Here is a 19,821-nt window from a genome sequence, read left to right on the forward strand (position 1 = left end):
ATTATTTCTTTTCAGTAATTAGAGAAAATACATATACTTTCAACCTGTTTGAAATCAAGTAGATTCCCTTGGATTAAATCTGTGGCACAAGTTTCTAAACCATCAGATTTGAATTTTAATTACTTAATTGGCATTTTATACAATATGAAGTTCTTTGTATTCAAAGAGTATTGTTGACTTTTCCCATAGAGCAGACACCCCCGTTTTTTTCCCTTGGCTGCTATGTTCACACTATGTTCTTAGTCCCAAAATGCAGTTGAATTTTAGCAGTTGTGTATGGTAGGTGGTATGGTCTGGAGACAAGTCCAAAAACAATGATTGATTAGCCTGGCTGTTTAGAAACTGGGAATAAACAATATTACAGTTACACTAAGACATTGTGAATGTTAATAAATGGTTTCAAGCCAATTAGTAATGCTCTCAAGTAAGTTACATCAGCTTCCTTTGTAGTTGTGGTTATTAACACCACAGATCCCTTTCATAATTTGCTTCTCTCTCACCGACCTTCTAAAATCTCTTATACGTGGAAATAAGTATTGTTTTCCCTTTTTTTTTTTGAAATGCAAAAAATTAAGGGTAACTTGTTTAGTGTCTTCGCTTGTTAAATACTCTGAATGAATTAATTTTTAAGACTACTGAAGAAAATTTTTTAGACAGTAAACTATTAAGAAATTAAAGTGAATATTACCCTGATGTCTCAGTGGTAAAGAATCTCCTGCCAACGCAGGAGTTGTTGTTCAGTCACCAAATCATGTCCAACTCTTCGAGACCTCATGGACTACATCACAGCAGGCTTCCCTGTCCCTCACCATCTCCCAGAGTTGGCCCAAGTTCATGTTCATTGAATTGGTGATGCCATCCAACCATCTCATCCTCTACTGCCCTTTTCTTCTGCCTTCAGTCTTTCCCAGCATCAGGGTCTTTTCCAGTGAGTCACCTGTTCGCATCGGGCACTCAAAGTATTGGAGCTTCAGCGTCAGGCCTTCCCATCAGCATTCACAGTTGATTTCCTTTAAGGTTGACTGGTTTGATCTCCTTGTTGTCCAGGGAACTTTGAAGAAACTTCTCCAGCACCACAGTTGGAGAGCATCAATTCTTCGGTACTGTGCCTTCTTTATGGTCCAGTTCTCACATCCATACTTGACTACTAGAAAGACCTTAGCCTTGACTCTACGGACCTTTGTCAGCAAAGTGATGTCTTGTTTTTAACACACTATCTGGGTTTGCCATAGCTTTCCTGCCAAGAAGCAATCGCCTTCTAACTTCATGGCTGCAGTCACCATCTGCGTTGATTTTAGAGCCCAAGAAGAGGAGATCTGTCGCTGCTCCCACACTTTCCCCATCTGTTTGCCGTGAAGTGATGAGACCGGATGCCATGATCTTCCTTTTTTTAATACTGAGTTTTGAGCCTTTTTTTTCACTCTCCTCTTTTCACCTGCATCAAGAGGTTCTTGAGTTCTTCCTCCCTTTCTACCATTGGAGTAACATCATCCGCATGTCTGAGGTTGTTGATATTTCTCTCAGCAGTCCTGATTCTGGCTTGCTATTCATCCAGCCCGGCATTTCACATGATGTGCTCTGTGTGTGAGTTAAATAAACAGGTGGCAGTAGACAGCCTAGCTGTACTCCTTTCTCAGTCCTAAACCAGTTAGTTGTTCCATAGAAGGTTCTAACTGCTAATTCCTTACCCGCATAAAAGTTTCTCAGGAGACAGGTCAGATGGTCTGGTATTCTCATCTCTTAAAGAGTTTTCCACAGTTTGTCATGATCCACAGAATCAAAGACTTCAGCATAATGAGTGAAACAGAGGTAGATGTTTTTCTGGAATTCTCTTGCTTTCTCTATGATTCAGCGAGTGCTGGCAATTTGATCTCTGGTTCCTCTGCCTTTTCTAAACCCAGCTTGAACATCTTTAAGTTCTCAGTTCACTTGTGCTGAAGCCTAGCGTGCAGGATTTTGAGCATAACCTTTCTAGGTGAGAGATGCGTGTGACTGTCTGATGGTTAGCACGTTCTTCAGTACTGCCCTTCTTGGGAGTTAGGGTGAGACTCGACCTCCTCCAGTCCTTGGCCACTGCTGGGTTTACAGACTTGCTGACATACTGAGTGCAGCACTGGGATGTACATGCGTGTGCTCAGTCCTGTCTGACTCTTTTCGGTCCCAGGGACCACCAGGCTCCTCTCTCCGTGGAATTTCGCAGGCAAGAATACTGGAATGGGTTGCCATTTCCTACTCCAAGGGATCTTCCAGACCTAGAAATCAAACCTGTCTTCTGCATTGGTGGGTGTATTCCTTACCACTGCGCCTCCTGAGGAGCGCTTCGATAGCATTGTCTTTTAGGATTTTAAATAACTCTGCCGGAATTCCGTCACCTCCATTAGCTTTATTGTCTGCTGTGCTTCCTATTCCTAAGGCCCACTTGTCTTCACACTCCAGAATGTCTGGCTCTGGGTAAGTGACCACACCATCACAGTTATCTGGGTCTTTATGATCTTTTTTGTACAGTTCTTCTGGGTATTCTTTCCGTCTCTTCTTGATCTCTTCTGTTTTGTTAGATCTTTACCATTTCTGCCCTTTATTGTGCGGTTTTTGGATGAAATGTTTCTAATTTTCTTGAGGTGATCTCAAGTCTTTCTCCTTCTTTCCTCTAGTTTTTCCCTTGTCCATTGAAGAAGCCCTTATCTCTCCTTGCTATTCTGTGGAACTCTGCATTTAACTGGGTGTACCTTTCCCTTTCTCCCTTGCTTTTTGCTTCTCTTCTTTCTTCAGCTTTCTGTAAAGCCTTCTCAGACAGCCACTTTGCCTTCTTGCTTTTCTTTTTCTTCGGGATGGTTTTGTTCGCTGCCTCCTGTATAGTATTATGAATCTCTGTCCATAGTTTTTCAGGCTCTGTGTTTACTAGACCAAATATCTTGAATCCATTGGTCACCTCTGCTATATATTCATAGGGGATTTTATTTAAGTAATACCTGCCTGATGTAGTGGTTTTCCCCACTTTCTTTAGTTTAAGCCTGAATTTCGCTATGAGAAGCTGATGATCTGAGCCACAATCAGCCCCAGGTCGTGTTTTTGCTGACTGTATATAGCTTCTCCATCTTTGGCTACAGAGAATGTAATCAATCTGATTTTGGTATTGACCATCTGGTGATGTCCCCGTGTAAAGTTGTCTCTCGTGTTGTTGAAAAAAGAAAAGTGAAAGTGAAGTCGCTCAGTCGTGTCTGACTCTTTGCGACTCGTGGACTATAGCCCACCAAGCTCCTCCGTCCATGGGATTCTCCAGGCAAGGATACTGGAGTGGGTTGCCATTTCCTTCTCCAGGGGATCTTCCCAACCCAGGGATCGAACCCAAGTCTCCCACATTGCAGGCAGACGCTTTAACCTCTGAGCCACCAGGGAAGCCCTCTGTTGTTGACAAAGGGTGTTTGCTATGACCAGTGTGTTCTCTTGACACAGTTCTGTTAGCTTTTGCCCTGCTTCATTTTGTACTCCAAAGCAAAACTTGCTTGTTACTGTGGGTATCTCTTGCCTTCCTACTTCAGCACTCCAATCTCCTGTGATGAGTAAGACATCTTTTTTTGGTGTTAATTCTAGAAGGTCTTCTAGGTCTTCATAGAACTGATCAACTTCAGCTTCTTTGGCATTGGTGGTTGGGGCATAGACTTGAATTACTGTGATGTTTAATGTTTTGCCTTGAAAAAGAACCAAGGTCATTCTGTCATTTTTGAGGTTGCACCCAAGTACTGCATTTTGGACTTTTGTTGATTATGAGGGATACTCCATTTCTTGTAAGGGATTTTTGCCTACAGTAGTAGATATAATGGTCATCTGAATTAAATTCAACCATTCCCATCCCTTTTAGTTCACTGATTCCTGAGATGTTGATATTACTCTTGCCATCTCCTGTTTGACCATGTCCAGTTTACCTTGATTCATGGACCTAACATTCCAGGATCAGATTTTACTTTGATCACCAGACAGATCCACAGCTGAATGTAATTTCTGCTTTGGCCCGGCCGCTTCATCGTTTCTGGAGCTGTGAGTAGTCGCTCTCTGCTCTTCCCCAGTAGCACACTGGACACCTCCCGAACTGGAGGACTCATCTTTCGGTGTCATATCTTTTTGCCTATTTATACAGCTCATGGGGCTCTCATGGCAAGTGTACTGGGTTGGTTTGCCAGTCCCTCTTCCAGTGCATCGCATTTTATCAGAACTCTCCACTGTCTCGGGTGGAGACGTGTCCCTATGGAGACATATGACCCATTTGTCTCGGGTGGCCCTGCAGAGCTTGGCTCATAGCTTCACTGAGTTATGCAAGCCCTTTTAATCACAACAAGGCAGTGATCCATGAAGGGGCAATGCAGGAGATGCGAATTCAATCCCTACATCAGGAAAATCCCCTGGAGAAGGAAATGACAACCCACCCCAGTTTTCTTGCCTGGGAAATCCCATGGACAGAGGAGCCTGGCAGGATATAGTCTATGGTTTGCAAAGAATCGGGACATGACTTAGTGATGAAATAACAAAGTGACTGTTGAAGAAAAAAAATTAGTTTAATGGGTTCTGATTCAGAAAGTGGCATTTAGTTCTTTTGATCCTTCAGAATGTTCTAACTATTTTATGGGGAATAGAGAGTTGAAGAACCTAATAAAAGTTGTGATAATTAGCCAGCACCAGTACCAAATAAGAATAGGTGATTTTTTTTACTTAAAAAAAAAAATCTTGTGCTTTCCATAGACACATTAATTTATATTCAAGAACAATTTGGGTTTATGCTATCATAATAAACCAAATTAATCTGCCTCACAAAATTGTCCAGGCAACTTTAATGCTTTCACTGCTCCTCTCTGCATTGTATTGGAAGTCCTAACCAGCAAGAAAAAGTATGCACATAGATTGAGAAAGAAATAGAACTGTCTATTTACGTAAGACATGATTGTTTACATAGACGATGTGAACATGTCTACTGAAAAACTCCTACAGCTAGTAAGTTGAGTTAAGCAAGATTACAGGTTACAAAGTCAATATACAAAGTTTGGTTGTATTTCTGTTTACTAGCTATGAACACCTGGAATCCCTTTTTTTTTTTTAATGCCATTTATATTAGCAACCCCAGAAGCTGAAATGTTTAACTAAATCTGACAGAATATTTGCAGGATCTGTATACTGGAAACTACAAAACACTTAAGAAAAAAATTTTAAAAGACCTAAATAAAAGGAAATAGATACAAGCCCACCAAGATGTTTCTGTAGACATTGACGAGCTGGTTCTAGGTGCAGCGCACTTCTCTAAGAGAAGGGCTAAGTTGGAGACTTCCGCGTTAGCGGCATCTAGTGAAGTGAAAGCAGCTCAGTCGAGTCCGACTCTTTGCGACCCCATGGACTATACAGGAATCTAGGTGGCTGGCGAAGAACTCTTTGTACTGTTTTGGCAGTTCTTTCATAAGGGTGAAATTACCCCCAAATAAAATGTTTTCAGAATCAAGTGTAATTTATGAGGCCTCTAATAGAAATGGCACTCCCTGACATGTTGTTTCCCAGCCCAAACTCTCTCCTAAAATATCTTTCTGATATTTTATTTGCATATTTCTAAATAAAATGCTTTTCCCGGGTTTTTGTTTTGTTTCTTTTTTTTCTCATAGACAGCATCTATAGCCGTCCTCTATAGGAGATTAAAATATGACCGTATAGCTTTCACTGTGACGTACACATCCCCTCCCATCTACCCAGTGTGGTCTGGCTTTTGTTTGCCATGCTATATATGCGTGTAAATACGCACTCATTCACATCTGCGTACACACAGGTGACTATGTGCATGCTGTTTAAGCTGAGTCATATTATATACGATGATGCTATTTTGTTTCTGGTAATTTTTGTTTTTCTTAAGCTAATCACTGACAGTCATTAAGCTGGTCATTGACAGTCATTTTCGTTACTTCAGTTTTTTTTTTTCCTATGTGCCTACTACTAACTCACTGCAAAAATTTCTAAAAGCATTTTAGCTTTTTCTCCGTAACTGTCTGCAGTCCCATCTGGTTTTCTTGGGGTTCCCACCCCCTGAATCCCTTTGTTCTTCTGCTCCCCTCGAGACTGGTTTTCCCTTGGTCTCCCAAGCAGCTAGTATCCTGGGGCTTCCCATCACTGTCATCCCAGGAATTCCCTTTGGTTTGTTTTGTTCTCTGTTTTCATACTAGAGGCTCTTATCCAATGAGGAGAAAGTCATGTTTAATAATGAGGACTGATTGAAATCCTGTTTGCCTGAGTGTGTAAATCTTCTGATAAGGTGGAGGTGTTTGACAGAGGGAAGTCCACGGGTCATTATCTGTGTATCTTTTTTTCCCTGAGCTGACTTGTTTCCCTGACAAATCATGGCTCTGTGCTCGTGTCTTGGGGTGAGGGCTCTGCTGTAGACGTTGTCCCTACTTCTCACCACTGCTTCCAGAAAGTCTGTCTGATTTTAGTCTTATTCCAGAAGAGGGTGGGCAGGACGTAGGAGATTTCTCTTTCTCATTCTGTTCTACACTGCATTTTCACAGGTTAGTAGTAACCACTTTCCCTGCCTTCCTGGTAATCTGTGGAAGGAATTTAAAGCTGACTCCCTTTCTAGACATTGAAGCTTGAGCTTTCTTTGCTCTTCCAGGTCAGTTACCGCTTAACCCACCTGCTTCGCAACTTGAAAGCATCATCATGTTGTATCTGCCTTTTTCCCCATTCCTCTTAGTTCCATCATTTTTGTTGAGGCTTACGGGATGGTGAAAATAAGCTATACTCAGTTTGCTCTGTTTGATTGTAGCAGGCTTCATTTTCTTCCTTGTGTCCGATGCTCTTTTTAACCTGCATTTAAGCTCAGAGCCATTGTCTGGCTCGGGTTCACTGTAGTTACACTCCTCACCCTGTTGAAATGATGAGGCAGATATAAAATGAGAGAAAACTGTTTGGGTTTTGCCTGGTATGGAATTAATTGCATAGTCAGTCCTACATTATGGGAAGCTCTCTGATCGTTAACTATTAATCTAATAATAGAGCAAGAAGTTGGGTCCTATTTAAATTCATCAACAGGGTTCAAGTTTTATGAGTAATCATTTTTAAAATGTTAGAAATGTATTCATTTGCAGTGGATGCTGAAATAACTCAGCCCTCATTTTAAGGGCTGTGTTCATGGGATTTGGTCCTCTGTATTCATGCAGCCCCATTCTTGCTTTAGATAGCTTCTCGATTATTTTCATTCTTTCATGTTTATTATGAGAAATATATACCCAGTTAACCTTTTATTTGTTTATTTAGTACTGACTTTTGTTTACTTATTTACTGTTTTTACTTATTTATTTGCTCTGGGCTTCAGTTGCTGCACATATGGTCTTCAGTTTTCCTTGCGGCAAGCAGAATCCTTAGTTGCAGCATGCTAACTCTTAGTTGTGAAATGTGGGATCTAGTTCCCTTACCAAGGATCAAACCCAGGGAGCTTGGAGTCTAAGTAGCCACTGGACAACCAGGGAAGTCCCTAACCTTTTATTTTTAACTAAACTTGCAGCCTTACCTGCCATCTTACAGAGTAGATTTTCCTGCTTTTGAATACGCTACTGAGGTAAAGATAAATCTAGCTAATGAAAACACTAAAGCAAAAAATTTACACTCTAAAAAAAATGTACAGTCTGATTTGATGATTTCATTACAATCGATGTTTTCTGCTATCTGTACAGTCCTCATTCCTTGGACGCCTACATAAATTAAATTTATTAATTCACTCACCAAAATGCTACTGTAGATGCCTGATGGTTTTATTTTCAAAATATTTAGAAAGGGACACATTCAGAGAACGTAAATTTTCTCCCAGAGGTTGTTTAAGTCGGTTGACGGTTTAATGTGGATTGCGTTTGAGCTCACATTCCAAAGCCGTTTTTAAGGCTGCGTCCCTGGATTCTCTCGTTGCAGGGCTGCGTGTCTCACTGTGCTCCTCCTCCACATGCTTCCTGTCGGGAATGAACCTGAGCTTGAAAGTTCCCACAGTTTATTTCCAGGCCTAATCATACGAGTTTGTAGGGAGCTAATGTGTCTCTGAAAACGATAACATACGTTGACTGATAAAAAGTAAGGCAAACAGTGTGTTACTGCAGTGGGTTATTTTAACCACCCATAAAGAACTGTGTACAAACATGATTTCAGTGTAGAGTTATAAATTTTCTAATACTTTCTTTCATTGAATTAAGATATTCTTTTTTTTTTTTTAATGTTAGTTGTGTGGTAAAAATCAGGGGGAAAGAAAAAAGAGAATTCAGTGACAGAATGCCCAGGTACACACAGATCTGTTTGAAGATTAGGGTCCCTGAGAACCCAGCTCATCGCTTTGTCTCTAACGGAGGCAGATTTTCTCCATTTTTTCACCCCTTTCTCATTGTGTCAGTGTGAGCCCCACGCCGCAGGCTGTTTGTTGCATCTTTCGTGACGTGTCTTCTGACTCTCCTGCCCAACCATTGTGCCTGCACCGATGTCCTTGGCACACGGGGCTGGAAACAGGGTGTGCTAGCAAAGCTTCCCTGCCGTGTGGAGCCGCCAACCCTACTTTCTGACCGCCTCTTCCAAAGCTCCCTCTACTGCAGCCAGAAGAAAGCGCCTGCCTCAGTGCCGTCCCGACACGTGGCCTTCTCCCCGTGCTGAGATGCCTTCTCCTCTCTCCCCAATCTCTGCCTTTGCCTCGTGAACGTTTACTCAGGGTCAGCCCCTCTGTGGACCCTGCCGTGGCTCTCCCGGCCTGAGCTAGTTTGCCTCCTCTTGTAAGTGTGCCCAGCACTGCTTTGGAGAAACCAGCCTTTATAGTTTCCCTTCATGCCTCCTGCAAGAGGGTAAATCCTTCTAGGTCTGGGTTTGGATTTCCAGGACCCAGCTTGGTAGGCTGTCAATAAGTTGTTCACAGATGAATGGATCGTGAGCAGAAAGAAATGGCTGTTGAATAAGAAAACACATCTGTTGAAAGTAAGATCTGGGCCAGTGCTGAGAATGGCCATTCAGACCCTATATTCCATTCTTATCTTTATTCCACTGTCATACTCACTTTGTCTCAGAAACAAAATGCTGTCCCATGTTGGGTAAGTACTAGGTTTAATATTAAGAAGGAGATATTTCAGACTGATACTCCACGGATGGTTCCGAAGTTTAGAAACTACCAAAAAGGAAGGTTTAGACTTCATTCCTAGTAAGTCCGCGAAGGACCCTTAAACTTTTACATCACAGCTCTGGAGAAACAGAATGAATTCACTGACTGCAGGAAAGAAGGAAATTGCAGATTAAAAGATAAGTGTGAGTTACGTGATTCAGTTTGTTTATTTTAGTTGTAGTTCAATTCACACAGATATTCAGGGAGTTTGGTCACAGAGATGAGTGCAGAATCTCAAATGTTGTCGAAGTGAAAACAAAGGCATTGTTTTGATTATTCTGAAATGTTCTGATGATGATGATGAAGCTTGTTTATGATATGAGACATTTTACTCTGCTGAAGGGTGAGAAGGATTTCCCAATGTGTTATGGAAAACTCCTAAAGATATTAGCAAATGATAGAAATAAAGTTACACCCCAGAAGTTTTGCTCTTTGAAATTAGGTTTATGATCTATCTTCTCCAAATATATGGAGTGTTTTAATTAAGAAGAGTCTGTGTTATTTGCTTAAGATGGTCTTAACAACTGTCTAAACTAAAAACTGGAATTTAGGAAGATGGAGTGTTTCACATGTTTAGAAGTAGAGTGGTGATCAGTATTTGGCCTCACTAAGATATAATAATAACCCAGGCTTCTAGCCATCCAGAGATGTTTTTCCTTAACCAAGCATTCATTAATATTTGTAACATTTACACAACCTGAAGATTCTGATAGCCCTTCCGTGTTGAAGATGCTTGCTTCAGATCCATGTAGTGTGTAGTTACTGCTGGGGTTTTTTTGTTTGTTTTGTTTTCGTTTTGCTGTATCTTTAAGGTAGGTTATTGTCCGCCAAAAGCCTGACAGATTTATTAAACGTGCTCTGCTTCTTCTGTCACTTACAGGTACTGTGGTCTTTGGAAATGGGTCACTGGATTTCCGAGGAACCATTTGAACTGTCTAACTACTTCCCTGCAGCTCCTGTAAGTCACACATTATTTTATGATGATAAGTGCAATTTGGTATTTTCAGGAAATTATTGTTGGCATGGATACGTACTCAAGTTTTTAAAATTAAATCAATAGCAATTACGCTTATTACTAAAATGGCGCATCTGCGGAAGTTAACACATTTTGTCTATTTGTGAGAATAAATGTGAGACCATTCCTCAAAAAGTCGTGAGAAATATAACCCCCCAAAATTTAATTATGAAAGTCCTTAGGATCGAGAAACACAGAAATGAAAGAAGACAAGATTCTTGAGAAAGTGCTATTATGTCTTGCTTACTACTTCAAGTAATAATGCTGTTACTATTAACAGATAGAACTGATAGGTATAAAAATTGCTGCGTGCTAGCATTATGATGTAGTCTTTCTGTTTTGGTGGTTTTTCTAAAACTTAACTTCAGCTTTACTGACTTTCTGGTATTTCAGATTCTTAGTGGGAAAGTTCCAGGTTCCTGTGTTTTTAAAGATTAATAAGTAGGTAATTTCAGGTTTGTTTGGAAGGCAGATTGTGCAGAAGTTGGCTTTTGTTTTCAAATGTTAACTGGTTTGTAACAGATTATTCTTTCAAAAGATTATGCCTGAAAGATAACTGATGATCTGTAATCTGTGACCCATCTCCAGGTTTTTCAGCTTTGAGAATGCCATATGACTGTCACATAGTAAGAAATTGAACTCTGCCTTCCTGGGGCTTATTTAGTTGTCGTTTCTGTTTCCATTTTTGAGATTGCTGTTTTGATTTGGTCTTGGCTTTATAAATGTTTTCTTAAGAAGAGGAAAAATTCCTCTCAGCAAGATGTGTTGTTTGAAATACCAGGTAAGGTGTTGAAGTGTGAAGTAAAGATGCACATTCCCCCCATTCTCTGCCATGAGAGAGTATATGTGACACTGAGAACCACAGCGATGTTTACCTTTGAAACTCACCTTATCTGCCTCCATGGACAAGTGCTGTAAATTAAGTGTATTGTTGCCGGTTCTTCCTGTATTTCCGTTTCCCCACCTCAGCATCTGTCATATGGTCATTGAGATATTATGAACCATATGGTTTCTTCTGGAGCAGGGATATTTTCTTATCATCAGATGTTTTTTAGCTCGGTGCAAAGCCGTGTGTGCAGTCAACCTCTGTTAAACGTACAGTGCTTTCTTACACGCACTGAGTAGCTGTTCTGAGACGGGAGGTTACTTGCTTGTTAATGTATTTGTTGGGAAGATACAAATGTGTTCAGAGTCTGCTCAGCAACACCTGGGTGTTATGAAACTGAGTTCAGAAAGGGGAGATGTGGGGATGAAATAAATTAGATAAGAAAAAATGTAGTGGGAGAACAGGGTGAGGTGAGACAGATACAGGTAAACGCTGGCTGCAGACTTGGCTCTAAGTTTCCTAACGTCTGACTCAAATGTGAATATATGAGAAATGGCTTCCAAATTATGGTGCATTACACAAATGTCATTAGTATTAATTGTATCCTGGAACTTTAACAGAGTTAAAACTCTAGGAGTTTTCACAGTCCTGAGCTTAAATCTGTGCTCTCGAAATGTTCTGTAAATATTTGCATATACTATTATATAAATATCAGATTTTGGTTTTGCACTCCAGAACACTTTTTTTAAAGTTGACTGCTGGTTTAGTAGGATTTAAGTTATTGTTACTGATGCAAATTACGGTTTTCCCCTCACTAACTTGTGGGGTGAATCTAGCTTGAGAAGTAAAGCTTTGTAAGTATTTCAAATGGAAAGGTTTCTCAACCACAAACTACATTGTAGCCTACTTCCCTAAAATTACATCTTGGTAGAAGAGAAACAAGACTTCTGTTCTAGAATAGTAAGTAAAAGATAGGAAAGCCTATTTGTCATGAAATTAAATGTATAATTTTCTTCATTAAAAATCAAGATTTTCCTTATCATGAAGCACAATCATTTGTTTCAGAATCAAATTACAATGCTGTAAATATTGTCATAGAAGTTAAATGTGGTCATCTCACCTAATAAGTTATATTTAATTACTAAAAATACCTTCATATTTAACAGCAAGGCAGGAAAAAATAGTACAATCTTCATATATACTAAAAGAACACATGTTTCTATTAATAATTTCAGAGATCCTGAAAGTTTTCGCCATGGAAACTTTGAAATATATATATTTGAGCATTAACTTAAAACTAAGCTGTCAATACACACGTAAATATGCTGTTCTCAAAATGAAAATTTAAAGCTCCTGAGAGGAGGCATGAAAATGCATTAGCTATGTTTTTCCTTCTCCAAATATTAAAACTACTAATAACCCCTTCTCACAAAAATCCCTGAATATATAATGTATTTTTATGGCTTGCAGAATTTTTTCTTCCTCTTAATTATGATAGCGATGCTGAATTTAGGACATATAGATATTTACACAGTCTATAAACAGTGCTTGGAAAAATGCAGTTCCAAGGTTATCTCTACTACACAGCATAAGTGTTCTGTTTTCCAGTTATTTACTGATCAACTCGCGCATAACATTCTTGGTTGTGACAACAGAGTCTGTAAATTGTCAGTCTCGTTCGCGAGCTTAAATTTATCTCCCCGAAGGCTTTCTGCCGGGTCACCACACCAGGCTGTGGCTTGTCTGGGGTTGTGCGTCGGTTCACTGAGTGATGCAGGTTCAAGGGATAAGCCTCACGGGGCTTGCACTGGGAGCTCACGGCCCCTGCCGCACCGAGAGCGGGCAGTCCGTCCAAGGCAGATGCGGAGACAGCGCGCAGTCTTTTAGTGCTCGGGGAGCAGGTCTCTGGAAACAGGGCAAGACATTGTCCCTCAGGTGTGTGCCAGAGTTTAGAAATCTGCTGGACGGATCATCATGGTCGTGGCCTTGAGTGAGTAGCCCGAGCCCTTCCAGTAGTACCACTTAATACCGTTAAACTTATTTGTGTTCTGCCTCTGTGGGTAGTACATTCCATTCAGGTTGGAAGGACCACAGGCATCAAACCACCAGCCTGTGAAAGGAAAGCACAGAAGGAATTAGGAGCCAGGCAGCCCTGACGGTCTCACCGTTGAGTGGGAAATGCCAGCTGTTCGGAGAGTCACATCCCAGGCCTGTGAAGCGTGCGCCTGGGGCTGCTCTTGAGTGTGGGGAGAGCCGCCTGGCGGGGGGGAGCGTGGCTCTCCACCTCTGCGCTGGTTGGACCATGGCTCCCTAAAGCACACGTTCTTAGGAACTTCCTTACTCCTCTGTGCTGTGGGGAAGGGCCAGTCACCCGCCAACATGGCTGGGAGAGCCAGGGCACAGCTGAAAGTGGGGAGGGTCAGAGCCTGCAGAACGGGTGGCTGGGTCTCATGGGGCCAGGCTCACCGTCCGTCCTGTCCCAGCCACACGGTGGACCGGACCGATTCAGGCTGCCCTCCCGCTAACAAAGAAAGCCTTTTTGTTGAAAGCGTAGCCCTAGATTTTAAGTACTCAGTGGAGCTAGATAAAAAGCAAATCTTCAAGTCCCAGAAACAAAAAGGAAATTTAAGGCTGTAGTGGTGTGTGCCCTAAAGTAAAGTGGGGGTCTCGGGGGGCGTCCACACCTACACGTGAAGGACTAGTCTGGGGTAACGCCATTCCCCAAGGCCTTGGGTTTGTGAGGAGAGGAGTGACCTCAATCTACATGCCTTAATCCAGATAAATCTTCATATTGTGTTGGGAGGACATACACAGTTGATGCCATTTGTATAAAATTTTAAAATACAGAAAAAAATAACAACTATTCTTGATATCGCCAAACCTAGTAAAAGAAATAATGTGACCATTACCTCAGGGCAAGTATTGATAGGGCCTGTTTTATTTCTTTAAAAGTATTCTGGTGCGTATATTCTATTCTGATACTCACATGCTGCTCTGTGGTCACCAATTATTCCATCCAGATGCCTAAACTCTTTCCTGGGGGTAACAGCTCCATTACTTGATTCAGATTAATGTTGATTTAATAAGACGTCTGTGTGTGAGGCTCATAATCCTTCATAATATTCAGGAATATTACACACTTATGAGTCTGTCCATTCCACAGCCTGCTGCCTGACTCAGCTATTGAATTTACTATACATGCAAAAATCTAGCTGGCTTCTCCGTGGTCCAGACCACAGCTTGGAATCTGACCTCTACACTCTCTCTCTCGGGCTGCATTTCTTCTCTCCCGTCTGCTTTCCACTTTCACTCTCAGCCCTAAATCTTAATCTGAGTAAATAAATCTGTTGTTTCCTTGGTTATTAATGCACTGATGCTCTCCTGAGTAGCTCCTGACGTTCGGGTGGTCTGAAAACCGCTGTCGCCCGATGGACAGCTGGGCTCAGTGTGGGAATGGCAAACAGGAAGGATTCCAAAGGGCTCACTGCCCCACCTCCTTCCCCTGGTTGGCTTTAAAAGGGATTATTATGGTCGATGGGGGAGACAGGCAGCTTTTACACAATCCGCATAATAGCGTTCTCTGGTTGAAATAATTACTGAAGGGGGCCTGGCTAATAAGGAAGGCTTACGTTACCACCATGTACTTATACATAAAATACATTCTCTAAGGAACCGAAAGACTGAGTTTCTTAATGGAGCCTCGGTCTCTCAGTATCATTGAAAGACTTGAAAATTACTTTATTTCAAATTATTTTCTTAAATAAATCCTTTTGCCTGTAAACAGTTCTTAACTGCAGTGCTAACATACGGTAAGTTTAGATCCTTTTCTTGTTGACGCAGTCCCTCATGTTTGTAAGATTTATGGACCCCAGCTCTTTCCTCTGGTTTTCCTGGGTGGGTAATGAATGAATTTTTGGTGATACAATTCATGGCCTCTACAAATTCAACACTGCCAGTTTCCTGTTTGCCTCTACATTTAGTCTGCACTGTTGGCAGAATTTTCGTTGCTGATTTCAATCTTTCAGTGTTTTTAAGAACTAACTTTGACAGCATTTGCCAGACTTTTGTCTGGTCTCAGTCACAATTAACTGGCTCTGGTTATTCCACTTTAAAAGTTTTAGGAATCAGAAGAATAGGTTTCCTAACAGTTGGTCCCTATCACTAAACTCTGACATGCTTCTGAGAACTCATCTAGCCATTTAAGTGACTGTTATATCGGATTTGTTTTTGAATGTGGTTTCTTTTTTATTTTGAGAGATCTACCATGGAAGGTATCAATAGAAGGCAAGAACAGCCTGAAAATAAAGGCCTTAATTTAAACTGGACTATCATTCATTTTAATTTGATGCACAGAAAAGGAGTTTGTTTAGTTATTTTCTTTGCATTATAAGTGTTTGCTATATTTTAATGACATCTTTTTAACAAACTGAAAAATTCTTGTTTAAACTATAAGTTATTCATTGGAAACATTCCTATACTAATGAATCCACGTCACTGCTTTGTTGCCAATTTGAATTCTTAACCTTTCTAATACAGCAAGGTGGAATTAAACCATCTTTCTAACATCTGATATTCAGCACAAGCTCAGGAGAGCTTGCTCAGGGTCACATGGCCCCTCTCCCTGCCAGGGCCAGGTCCTGAGGAGACACAGTTGGCCTAGCGACAATTCTAGCTCCATATCACATTCGTGTGTAAAACTCAACAGTCCGAAAAAGTGAAAAACAAACCTCCCCGCATTGAGCAAGTCTGTCTAGTTATGAAATTTGGACACTCTCACCGATCACAGGTTGCAGTCTGAATAGCCAACCTTTCACTCTCTGAAACCTTTCCTTGCCAACACAAATAGGAAGAGAGAAGAGTCCTCCCACCTCCTGTGAGCATCTGTGAGCATTTGCAAATGCATTTGTCGTTGTCTGCATCCTTCGTGCTAAAGTCATTTCCTGGCTGGCTTATGCTGCTTATTTTGCCGGCTGTCCCTGTGAGGCCTTTGAGGTGAATCCTGTGAGCACGCAGAGAAAAACAGAAAAAAAAAAAGGCAAAACATAATTGGCTTGGGTGGTTGATTTATCATAGTAGAAAGTTTTTTACAATGAAGAATTTCATTCTACAGAAGCGTGTGCTATGCTGGTTAGCGCACTAATGCATACCCGGGACAAAATGTTTTTGTGCTGGTATAAACAGGAACCAACTTATCATCAAACCCTTAGGCAAAGAGGAATGTTTTCATGAAACCTTCACCGCGTATCACTTGCACAAGCATCAGCAGGGACTTCGGGGCCCTATAATTTATTTTCCTGCTGCTTTCAGATAAACAAAAGAGGGGAAAATACGTTGTGAAGGGATCCTCTTTCCATATCATGGAAATAGTAATCAAAGGCCCGAGATGACCAGTGTGGGTGGGGAGGGCAGCAGACCAGGAAGGAGCGTTGCACTTGGTGTAGAAGTCTAGTGAACCATGTAGAAAACAACGCCTGTAGCTGCTTGGCCTCATTTGTGAACAGTATTGTAATAAACCTGCCAGACTGAGAAACAGTAAGCGTACTATTCACTAAACTCTAGACGATGGCCCAGGCTTTTTGTTCAGTCGCCAAATTGTGTCCAACTCTGCAACCCCGTGGACTGCAGCACGCCAGGCTTCCCTGTTCCTCACCATCTCCAGAGTTTGCCCAAGTTCATGTCCATCGAGTCGGTGATGTCATCCAACCATCTCATCCTCTGTCATCCCCTCCTCCTGCCTTCAGTGTTTCCCAGCATCAGAGTCTTTCTCAGTGAGTCAGCTTATCACATCAGGTGGCCAAAGTATTGGAGCTTCAGTTTCAGCATCAGTCCTTCCAGTGAATATTCAGGGTTGATTTCCTTTAGGATGGACTGGTTGGATCTCCTTGCAGCCCAAGCGAGTGTCAAGTCTTTTTCAGCACCACAGTTCAAAAGCATTAATTCTTTTGCGCTCTGGCTTTTAGGAGATTGCAAAAATCTGGCTCCCCCCAGCAGCATGCCTGCCCAGGAGGAGGGGAGCAGTGCCAGGGGTGGGTGTGCCCCATTCCAGGGGAGCCCGGGCCAGGGAGGCAGGGTCCAGGGGGCGCGAGAGCCTGCGCCAAGCCTGTGTTGCCGTGCGGGCCTTGGGGCCAGGGTCGCTGAGTCTCCCGTCCTGGGGACGCTCCTGTTCTCTAAGCCCCGCAGACGCCACTCGTCTTGTGAACACCAGGTCACGTGTGCTGGCAGCTATCTTGGAAGGAGTACAGTTTCTTGAAATTCATTTTGGAACAGAAGGTGGAGCCGGAAGGAAAGGTTGGCCTGGGACCTGTCTCTCAGTGCCCACACCACGCACTCCCACGCGTGAGTATCAGTGCCCAGAACAGCCCCAAGGTGGGTGTGCGGCACACGCAGTGTCACAGGTAGGACGGCTGAGGTTCAGAGACAGGAACTCGCCCAGAGTGACACACCATATGTGGCAGAGAGGGGATTGGTCACAGCTTCCCTTCTGTGAGGGCTCCACACTGGGGCACCCAGAGTGTGGTTATGAAGGAAGTCGTTGAGGGCGCCTGGGACCTCACCCAGTAGGTTCCATAAAACATTACCCCTGAGTAACTTCTGTGTCAGTAACTCAGATTTTTTAATTGTTTGTAATATTGTAACTCTGAAAACCTCATCACAAAGCAGGGACTGAATTTCTTGATTTCAGGCCCCTCTTGTGTTCCAGTCATGACCCCGGGCTCTAGCACAACCTCTGTATGCTGGTGTAACGTGTTCACGTCAGTTCTGCTCCTCTCTGGGCTTTTGAAGCACTTTCCTTTTTCTTTTAAACTTTTGTATTTGGGGTATAGCCAATTAACAATGTTGTGATAGTCTCAGGGGGACAGCAAAGGCGCTCGGCCATCCATGTGCGTGTATCCATGCTCCCCTCCCGTCCAGGCTGCCGTATAACAGAAGGACTTAAGTTTCTGTCCCGGCCCGTCTCATTAATCGCAGGCAGGACTAAGATGAATGGCTCCCTTTAGAGCCTTCTGTTATGTGGCCCACTGGATAAAGCTGGCTTTTTTCAGAACTTTTTCAAGAATAGCCACATTCTCGAAATTGCTGTAAATTGGTACCCATCACTTCTATACCACAGTGGGATGGTGAGAGAGGTAATGCCGATGTTTAGTAATTAAATCTTAGTGCTTGTATGGAACTGCCAGAATGTTGGTGTGTGTGTGCTCACTCACTTCGATCATGTCCAACTTCTTGTGGCCCTAGGGACTGTAGCCTACCAGGATCCTCTGGATTCCCCAGGCAAGAGCACTGGAGCGGGTTGCCATTTCCTTCTCCGGGGGATTTTCCCGACCCAGGGATCGAACCCACTTCTCTTACATCTCCTGCATTGGCAGGCAGTTCTTTACCACAAAAGTGACCAATTCTTAAGGTTTAATATACAAATAGTTCTTAGTTTTAGTAAAAAGAATCATATTCTATTGATGCACTGATACATCCCTATAACATGTATTTTTTTCAGTTTTCTAACATTTGGGGAAAGTTCCTTTAGCAAAAAACAACTGCTACATGCAGTTGGTGTTCTGAAGTATCTATAGTTATTTCAAGTATTAGTCACATCCCAGTTTTCTTACCACATTGACATGTTTTATCAGGATAATAATTTTTTCAATGTAGTATCTGCCCTATAATGTCAAGTAAATTCAACTGAGCTTTAAACAAATATGGGCTTTTTTATATCATGTATCTAAAAATTGATTGCGTTTCTAAAGGAAATATCTGTTAAGAACCATCACAGTTTAAAATATTTTTATAATGTCAGCATACAAGGGTAATGACCCATTTTGTAAAATCTTCTTGTGTAAATAGTCTAATCCTTAATTTTTGTGTTCTTTCTGTCTTTTTAATTTCTCTGTTGTAGAGTTCTAACTGTTGCCAGTTGGAAAAATATTTAGCTTGGAGGTAAAACAGTGACCAGCCACTCATGTCTAAAACTTCATTGAGTTTTTGGTCTCTTTAGAGTCCCCTGGGACTGCACTGCAGCCCAGACACCTATCTTTTCACTTGTCTGAGCCCCAGTCCACCCTGGGCAGCCCGGCTCTGTGTGTGATGAGAGCCAGTGGCTGACTTCTTAGAAGTCGTGTCAAAGCTTGTCAGAAATTATGTCTTCAGAAATGCTTCTGAATTTTGGCCCACCGTTCAGCAGGACACTGGACGTTGTGCACATCTCAGGTAGCTGTCAGCAGGCCGGCTTTCAGCCTGTTTTTTCTCGAGCTATCCGTTGCGGCCTCCCCGAGAAGCCAGCTCAAGGACTTTAAAAATCACAGGTTCCCCCCCGCCACCCCCAGACTACTAAGGCCTTGGGATTTTCATTGAGCAGAGGCTCTGTATTGGGCGTCAGTGGAAGTCAGCCAGGACTGCAGGCCAGCTGACGTCTGTCTCCTGTGACGCCGCTGTGGACCTTCTCTTTTGCCTGACAGCAGAGTAGATGTCTCACGTGTGCCCTGCGGCCCCTGGAGCCGCGCCTCCCCCTCCATTCTTCCCCAGCCGGTGCCTTCTAGACCCCGTCAGGATGTGCTGGCACCTGACCCCTTGTGTTGTATCTTCCCAGACCAGTTCCTGGGTCACCTGCAGGCACCCCGTCCCCCTGAGCCCCACCAGCGACAGGCGTCCTGAGCCCCCGCGTGACAGCGAGATGCCCCGACCCCTGCACTGCCCTGGCCTCGCACAGCAGGGTGCAGGGCCCCTTTGCTCTGCCTCCACTCTCAGGCCACTCTAGCGCCAGAGAGCCAGTTCCCACTCAGAACTGTGCATGCTTTTCTTGGAACATTTGAGATTAGCTCCGCCAAGCAGGTGGGAGGA

General features: G+C 42.6%; 2 protein-coding genes across 4 annotated transcripts in view; one reads left to right on the plus strand and one right to left on the minus strand.

Annotated features, from left to right (window-relative positions):
- Positions 1 to 19,821, plus strand: part of MCPH1 (microcephalin 1) — a 227,715-nt gene that overhangs the window by 86,649 nt on the left and 121,245 nt on the right. For all 3 annotated transcript variants that reach the window (XM_052661246.1, XM_052661247.1, XM_052661248.1), the window contains one exon: positions 10,029 to 10,106. In XM_052661246.1, the coding sequence (XP_052517206.1) occupies positions 10,029 to 10,106 (78 nt within the window). The remainder of the gene's footprint in view (positions 1 to 10,028; positions 10,107 to 19,821) is intronic.
- Positions 12,159 to 19,821, minus strand: part of ANGPT2 (angiopoietin 2) — a 56,160-nt gene continuing 48,497 nt past the window's right edge. The window contains exons 8-9 of the mRNA XM_052661249.1: positions 15,858 to 15,988; positions 12,159 to 13,099 (exon numbers count right to left, since the gene is read on the minus strand). Of these exons, the coding sequence (XP_052517209.1) occupies positions 12,939 to 13,099; positions 15,858 to 15,988 (292 nt within the window). The 3' untranslated portion in view covers positions 12,159 to 12,938. The remainder of the gene's footprint in view (positions 13,100 to 15,857; positions 15,989 to 19,821) is intronic.

Source organism: Budorcas taxicolor, chromosome 24 (assembly GCF_023091745.1).
Source record: "Budorcas taxicolor isolate Tak-1 chromosome 24, Takin1.1, whole genome shotgun sequence".
Classification (NCBI taxonomy): Eukaryota; Metazoa; Chordata; class Mammalia; order Artiodactyla; family Bovidae; genus Budorcas; species Budorcas taxicolor.